Below are 8627 nucleotides of genomic sequence, written 5' to 3'. Positions count from 1 at the left end.
GAAGTAAGCACTGATGAACAATTAAGAAATGTGAAGTGCACAAATTGTGTCAAAGAACTACAACATACAGGAGCTTTGAGCTTTTCCTCACCTTCACATTAAACCGTGTATGTATGGAGACTGTCAATGATTGGTAGGAGCGTGTGCACGGCTGACAGGGAAGCATCACTGTCTTCTTGAAAGCTATTTTTGGCAAGTGGTGGGCCGTCTTTAGTACAATTACTTTTATATCTCTGTCTGGATGGTTGTTTCCAAGGGAGTTACTGCCGAGTTGAAGGTGTGTTTACAGAGACTCTTCTCAAACCCCCACGTACATTTGTATACATACTTGCAAACTGACACACTGTGTCTGGATAAACCACTTCAGATAAACATACAAGAATCATCCAAAGTGTTTCTGTTTACTGAGATAAGCCCACTCACGTATTTTAAGAAAACAACTTTGCAGCAGTAACCGGGTTTGCAGTTTCCCGATCCTCCTCTTTAGGATGAATTGGCTCAGGAGTATCCCCTTCACAGCAACCGAGTGCCATGGCAGCACATGTTGGTTCTATCTCTTCTATTTCTTTACCCAGAGAGCGGTCCCGTGGTGTAAAGGAGAGCACTCTGGACTCCGAAACCCAAGGGCCTGAGTTCGAGTCTCAGTGGGGACCGTCCCCTGGCAGTTCAATGCCTCCCTGCCATCCAATCCCGTCACATCTCGGATGCCAAGCAGGGTCAGTCCGGGTTAGTACCGGGTGCTGTGACAGTCCCGAGTACTTCACTGTCACTGTCCAAGCTCGCTCGGCCGTGGCAGAGCGACCTTAGGACTTAAACGGTGCGGCCAGTTCTGTGCACTGTGCCTTACCTAAAAAAATCCACTGCGCAGGCTGGAAGGGCACACCCACGTGGAGAGAGCCCTTTCCAAATCTTCGTTCGCGAAATCTGGCCATACGTACATTTCTTTACCGTGTGCCTCCCTGCCCTCGCTGTCCCGCTCCCTCGGAGCGCTGCCCGCACACGCTCCCAGTGCGAGGAACATCTGCCCAGGGCAGGCGCACTCCCTCCGGCTCCGGCTCCGGCTCCGGCCCCGGCCCTGGCCCCGGCCCCAGCTTCCCCAGCTCCCGCAGCCATGGCAGGAGGCACCGGGCAGGCAGCCGTCCTGCCCCGGCACCGCAGGCTGCTCTCCCCACGCATAAACCCGCCTCCTCCCCGCGCACCCTTCCAAATGCCCCCCTGGTCCTCCCTGCCCCGGTGGCGGATCCTCCTTCCCGCGTTCCTCTGGGCCGCCCCGGGCACAGGCAGAGGGTAGCTCCGGCGCTGAGAGGGCCGAGCGGCCCCGACTGCCCCCGAGTCGCCCCCAGGTCGGCGCGGCCGCTCCGCCGCTGGAGGGCAGAGCGCGGAGGGCGCGGCGGGGAGCGAGGGGCGGGCGCTGCCGGGCCGCGTCCCGGCGTGTGAGCATGGGAGGAGGAGCAGGGCTTCCTCGGCCGGGACGGGGGAGGTTCGCGCTGGAGTTCGTGCCGGGCAGGGAGGAAGAGGGATCGCTGCCGGAAGCGGCACTGGGAGCCCGCGGTGCGGCGCGGGCAGCGATGTAGCTGCGTGACAGCGGCCGGAGCGGGCCGGTGCCGCGGGGCGGGAGCCTCTCCGGGCAGGCGGCAGTCGCCCCTCGCCTCGCCTCTCCTCTCGCCCGCTTTGCCCTGTGCCCTCTGCGCGGCCGTTCCCTCCCTCCCTCCTTCCCTCCGTCACTGGCCGGGGGACTGCGGCCACCGCTGCCATGGGGCTGCCCACGCTGGAGTTCAGCGACTCCTACTTGGACAGCCCGGATTTCAGGGAGCGCCTTAAGTGTCATGAGATCGAGCTGGAGAGGACGAACAAGTTTATCAAGGAACTGATTAAGGACGGCAGCCTCCTCATCGGGGCCTTGCGAAGTGAGTCAGTCGGCGGGGTCGGGGGCGGCCGGCAGGAGAAGGGGCTTCTTTTGTTTGAATGGGCGCCGGGCGCGGGCTCCCCTGCCGGCAGCCGCCGAAAGGCGCCTCCGCAACCTTCTCCCTCGCTCTCTCCCTCCCTCCCTCCCCGGCGCTGTGCCTCGCCTGGCCCGCGGCGGGGCCGGGTGGGTGCCCCGGGGGAGCGGGGGCGGTGCGGGGCCCTGCCCCGGCCCGGGGGCCCCGCCGCGCCCTCCCCGCCGGGGCCACGGGCAGAGCGGGGGCGCCGCTGCCGCCGGGGCGCGGGCAGGTCCCGCCCGGGCTCGGGGGAGCAGCCCGGGCTCAGGGCTGCGGGCTTGGAGTCACAGAACCACAGAATCCTTGCGGTGGGAAGGGACCTCTGACGGTCCTGCCCGCAGCCCTGGCGCCGTGTAGGTCGCTGCGCGGTACGCACCGGGCATGGGGTGTTGCCGGGCTCCCGTTTTGGGACGCTGGCTGCTGATTAGGGGTCTTTAGATGACGAAGATGTCCGCAGTAAATGGACAAAGGAAGCTACTGAAGTGAATTTAAATATCTCACTCGCCCCCCTCCCATACTCCCACGTCTTCTTGTAGTATATTAACTTTTATGTATTTTTTAAAGGTTCTGAGATAAGATAAACATGAGCAGTGTAGTGCTTTTAAAGGTCTGTGAGTTCAGCAGTGACAGGTTTCTGGGGCGTGAAAATGGCACTTGTGCTTTGAAGCGCATAAAGTGAACAGCTGGGAATTGCCAGGAGTGTCACTTGGTGTGTCCTCCTCCTGTAACTCCTTGCCACTTACTTTGTGCCTTTAAGACACTTTGGATCTCTGTCACCTGTCAGGTAGAGCAGAGAAGTAGCTGACAGCATCTCATGCTGCAACGTGAGATGTTCAAAGAAAAGAATCACTTTAATCCTTAAAATATCTGCCGTATAGGTATGGTATGCTAGTTTTTGTAGGGTGAGGAGTAGCAGCATTGCTTGTTATGTGGGCAGGGAACTGGTGTTGAAGAGCTCCATAGCTCATAAGAAACCTATCTGATGCTAAACCAGAGTATAAACCCAAAGTTTGTCTCATTACTTGGGAGGTAAAAAGTTTGAGGATTTTATTTGTCCAAGAATAGGATTGAATTGCTCTTGTTCCTGCATCAATTGCTTATAGTTTATTTACAGCATTGCATTTACATAAAGCAGCTCTTTTTGAGACCTTTCTTCATATATGTGCTGGTATTTCTGGACACATCTCGATTTTAATGAGTAGCTGGGTACAAATCTAACATCTTACATGACTTCATGTTAAATTCAATATATTCCAGTATCCATGCTTACAGAATGAGAGATGAGATTACATAGAAACAGTGCTTGTATGTATATATATGTATATATCTATGTATGTATATCTGTATGAACTCAATGGTGTTATTTTCTTTCCAGGCAAAAAAGTTTGAGTTTTAGTTTTCTTTTAAGTCTGTTTGCTAAAAAAGCTTTCTCCATGTAACAGGAAGTTGGAGCTTGTGTTAAGGAGTAAAAACTTGCGATTTACAAACCTTATCCTGTAAGATGGTGTGAACAAATAGTAATGATAGATTAGGGTACCACATGGGTACTTTTTTGACCTGGATTAGCATTGAAAACTGACTGCTTTTTGGTATATGAAGAAATACAACTTTCTTCTGTGGCTGTCTGAAGACAGACTGAGAGAGTTGGGGCTGTTCAACCTGGAGAACTGAAGGCTCCAGGGAGAATTCCTTCAGCTTTTCATCCAACTAAAGAGTGCCATACAAGAGAGCTGGAGAGGGACTTTTTACATGGGTATGCAGTGAATAGGTCAAGGGGGAGGGCTTTCAAATGAAAGTGGATTGGTTTAGATTCGATATTAGGATGTAATTTTTTCCTGTGAGGGTGCTGAGACTCTGGAATGGGTTATCCAGACAGGTTGTGGATGCTTCTTTCCTGGAAGAGTTCAAGGCCAGACTTTGAGCAACATGCTCTAGTGAAAGATGTCCCTGTGCATGGCTGGGGAGTTAGAACTAGATGATCTTTGAAGTACCTCTTTCCAAGCCAAAGCCTTCTAAGATTGTCAAAGATAGACTGCTGTAGAAGGAATATTGTTCTTTAGAGGTAATTGAAACTTTGATTTGAAGTGAGTAATCCCATTATTTTTGTGAAGAGTACTTGTGAATCCTTGCTAGATTAAAAGCAGTATTTCCATCTTGAGCAATGAGTGCTTCAAGTTCTCCAAATTTTTGAAACTTTTAGTTCAAAGGTGTGACACAATGCTTATTGTATCCTTTGTACAGCTCTGCAGTGTTGTATTACAGTGTGTTTTAACCTTAGGAAAATAAATCTGGTCTGGTATAATAAGAAATCTTTCTCCTTTTTTTCATTTCTAATCCCAATTTCATGACCATACCTTCCACAGGATACTGTCCTTAGTTCCTATGTTTGGACAACTGGAGAAATGTTTGGATTTTCCTCAATAAACTGAAAATCCAGGGTTTATACCATGAAGACTCAGTTGTAGAGACTTCAAGAAGCACTACTGTAGGTTCCCTAGAGCACAGAACTTTTGAGTTGTTTAAGCAAACCAGCTACTCCTAATCACCTTCAAACTCAGTGGAGTGTAAAATACTTGTGCAAGGCTTTTAATTTGTAAAGTTTCTTTAATTGTTTTTGAATATTCAACTGTGAAGTAGTTGAGTTCAGTAAGAACTCTTAGGATTTTATCTTTGAATATTTAATAACCTTCAAGCCCTGGAGAAAACCAGGCACTATCTATCATGTTGTATCTCTTCAGGTGATCTGGGATTTTTATTTACATATTGTTTTGTAGGATCAGTTCTCTTGGGTTTAAATGATCTGGACTGTGCTGAAGAGCTTCAATGGAAATAAGTTTTGGAACACATCATCCCTAAGCATGTTTAGAGAAGAGACAGTGAATGAGACTTAATGCAGTTAGAAAGACTGTATTTTTTTCAAATTGGCTAAATATAGATATAAAATGAAGTATATGGATAGTTTTTCAGGTAGAATTAAACTTCTGTATTACAAATGTTACAAAATATTAGTATTTGCACAATCAAATGTCAAAGAAGTTACTGTAACAATGCAATGTTTATAAATACCTGGTAAGAGATTCCACCCAAAATAAAGGTAGAACAAATATTTTTAACGTAGTATGCAAATATTTTGCATTTTATTTGGAGTGGTCCCAAGGTAAGGTCAGTGACTTGAATGTGGTTTTGCTACATTAATTCTGAAGAGTGCTACTTTCCCAAGTAGTCTGCAGAGCTGTAATACTGTGTTCCATGAAGCAGCGGCTGACTATTGTGAATGCAGTGAGAACTGGTAAAGCTGAGGGTTGATATCAAATCCTCAGCAGCTTTTCCTAGCATTTTTTGCACTGTTTCATTCTCTTTCTAAATGTTTAACACTCTGGGAGTACCCCAGAACAGCATAGATTATGTGGTCCAGTTTGGCCATAGTGCCTACTTCAGTCTTGTCCTACATTTAGTATTTATAATGAATCATAGAATCGATTGGGTTGGAAAAGACCTTCGAGATCGTCAAGTCCAACCCTTGGTCCAACTCCAGTCCCTTTACTAGATCATGGCACTCAGTGCCACGTCCAATCTCAGTTGAAAAACCTCCAGGGCTGGTGAATCCATCACCTCTCTGGGCAGGCCATTCCAATGCCTGATTACTCTCTCTGTAAAGAATTTTTTTCTGATCTCCAACTTAAATTTCCCCTGGCAGAGCTTAAGCCTGTGCCCCCTTGTCCTATTGCTGAGTGCCTGGGAGAAGAGACCAGCCCCCACCTGGCTATAACTTCCCTTCAGGTAGTTCTAGACAGTGATGAGGTCACCTCTGAGCCTCCTCTTCTCCAGGCTAAACAACCCCAGCTCCCTCAGCCTCTCCCCATAGGACTTGTGCTCCAGTCCCTTCACCAGCCTTGTTGCTCTTCTCTGGACCTGCTCCAGCCCCTCAATATCCTTTCTGAACTGAGGGGCCCAGAACTGAACACAGTACTCAAGGTGTGGCCTCACCAACACAGAGTACAGGGGAAGGATCACTTCCCTGGTCCTGCTGGCCATGCTATTTTTGATACAGGACAGGATCCCATTGACTTTCTTGGCCACCTGGGCACACTGTTGGCTCATGTTGAGCTTCCTGTCAATTAGTACCCCCAAGTCCCTTTCTGCCTGACTACACTTCCTTTTTCAGATCAACTGAGGTACTAAACACATTACTATCTCTTGAAAGACTTAATTTATGGATATCATAGATGTTTCTATTACATTCAAAAGTTATGTTTTGACAGAGATTTAACTGTGTGTAGGCACAATTAAGTAGAAACAAGGAATTTTCTTTGGTACATCTGGAGGAGGGTTTCTTCATTGTTAGCTTATGAATGGGGGGAGGGAAAGAACTTTTTAGAAAAACTGTTTTCTTGTTACAAGTGGCCTTCTTGATTATTAGGTAACTGTTGATTTCATAACTTCTTCAGTCACCTAATTGAATAGATTTTCAGGTGTATGTTTAAAGTGTATATGCTTAAATGCATTATGTAGTGAGGTCCTGCTGTAGGTGGTCTCTTAAAGCATAACTGAATTTTTTCCTTCTTATAGATTCCAGCGTACTTTCAATTAAACCATGAAGTCTGTTTTTTCCTGTGCTCTTTGCCAGTCATATACTTTGTAATTTCTCTGTAGTTGTCTTCTGTAAAGCAACCTAGTCTAGGGTGTTGTCGTATAGATTACATTGGAAATTGCTTTATTGAAGTACTTGAATGCTTCTAACTTCCATAATAGACCTACTGAATCAGTATTGTGTTAAACAATTGAAAAAAGTGACACACATCTTGTACAGGTGCCCTTATGGCTCACTGTGTACAGAACCCTTCAGTTTCTTCCTCTGAGTTTTGAGGCCCTCACCATCATAAGTCCTATCAAATTCGCATATTCAAAGATCAGAACTACGTAAGTTTGGGTTTAAATGGTCAGAAGTTCTGTAGATTTACAAGTGTTTTAAGTAATACAATGCTTCTTAAAGTGTTTTAATATAATGCAAACAGTAATGCAGAGCTGTAGTTTAATTTACATAAGATTTAGCAGACATCTTTAGGAATTTGTAGTTCGGTAGCAATCACTGGTATTATTTCACTGCTTGTCATGTGGAGAAACAAACAAACAGACACAATTTGGAAATACCATCTTTTGCAGAGGGTGGGAGGGAATATTTTTTACCACGGTTTTATAGAAATTTCACATGAAAAAGACTGCCTTAAACTGTTTGGCATACAGTTTTCAGGGATGGTTCTCTTCTCTCATAAGCTTAACTATAAAAATACAGTGATAAAACTGTTTATACGTATGGAAATTTTGGGGCTTAGTTGCCTGGAGAAGTAAAAGAACAAAATTACAGCATAAGAACCTATGATCTTTTTATCTCTTTGGGGAATTTTTTTTCATGTAAAAAAAACCCCAACCCCCTTTGTATCTTTCCAGAGAAATGCATTTTCCCAGATATCTTTGACTCACATATTTTTATGAGATTTTATCTTTGCAATGTCTTTTCCAGATTCTAAGTGGAGCAGGACTGAATTCACTGAACAGCAACTGCTGAAGTTTGATAACAATCATCCTCTTTTATTAATGTAGACATAGCTTGTATTTCTTAGTCCCTAAATATACGATTCCCTTACTAGGTTAAGAAAAAGTTTCTCACCTTGTTTGGCCATACATATAGATATGATGCTAACACCTACCTGAACTGGACCACATAACTTGTGTTGTTCTGGAGTAGTCCCAGGGCCTTACTTACTTAGAAAGAGGATTAAACAGTGCAGAAAGTGCTCGGAAAAGGCTTCTGAGGATTTGATACCCATCCTAGCTTTATCAGTTCTCACTACATTCACAGTAGTCAACAGCTGCTTCATGGTGCACATGTACAGCCATCATGCCTACTTGAGCCTTTGTCCTAGAGCTGGTATTTACAGTGAGACACTACATTTTCTCTTTTCCCCACCAAAAGGAAGTTGAAGCTTAGGAACTGGCATTAGTTTTTTAAGTTATCTGTTCCTTCACTGTTCCGTTACTTCTGATAGGCATTTGTAAGGTCCTGCACAACCTCTGCTGGTGTCTGCCTTATCTGTGGATTATGGACGTAACTTTCAAAAACAGTTCCGGCAGCGTTCTGCCTTTCATGTAAAGATACCAACAATAAGCTGGTTCATGGCCAGAGAAGGATCTTAATTGCTTCCTCTAGTGTTTAAAGCAGCTGCAGTCTGTATCATATTATCTTTAGCCAAAAATATATGAAGAAAGCAAATACTAGTATGTAGTGGATTGTTACAGAGCACCTTATTTTCTGGTCATCACATGATGTTTCATTTTGAGCTCATATTCCCTGCAAGTGAATTTCCTTACTGTCAGGATTACGTCAGGCTACCAAAGGAGCAGGCTTCAGTTTCAAACGCCGTATGAAATGACGTTCTGCTTTAAGAAAATATTGTGGAATTTTTTTATATTAGAATTTTTGAACTGATTTCTGTAAAAGGTCAAATTTAATCTTTTTCTCAATGGGACAGTTGGCTTGTTGTCTACTCTGTGCTTCATTTTCTATGAATAAGATAAATGATTCTATTAATAAGAAACCAGATGCTTCGTGAATATTGTCTCTACTACAATGGAAAATATGATGCTGTG

At 45.5% G+C, this 8627-nt stretch overlaps 1 protein-coding gene across 2 annotated transcripts in view; it reads left to right on the top strand.

Moving 5' to 3' along the window:
* The first annotated feature begins 1456 nt into the window (after positions 1 to 1456).
* ARHGAP42 (Rho GTPase activating protein 42) overlaps positions 1457 to 8627 on the top strand; it is a 144948-nt gene continuing 137777 nt past the window's right edge. For both annotated transcript variants that reach the window (XM_071555245.1, XM_071555239.1), the window contains exon 1: positions 1457 to 1907. In XM_071555245.1, coding sequence (XP_071411346.1) covers positions 1754 to 1907 — 154 coding nt within the window. In that variant the 5' untranslated portion in view covers positions 1457 to 1753. The remainder of the gene's footprint in view (positions 1908 to 8627) is intronic.

The sequence above is a fragment of the Pithys albifrons genome, chromosome 1 (genome assembly GCF_047495875.1).
Source record: "Pithys albifrons albifrons isolate INPA30051 chromosome 1, PitAlb_v1, whole genome shotgun sequence".
Lineage (NCBI taxonomy): Eukaryota > Metazoa > Chordata > Aves > Passeriformes > Thamnophilidae > Pithys > Pithys albifrons.
This window is presented reverse-complemented; position numbering and strand designations above follow the sequence as displayed.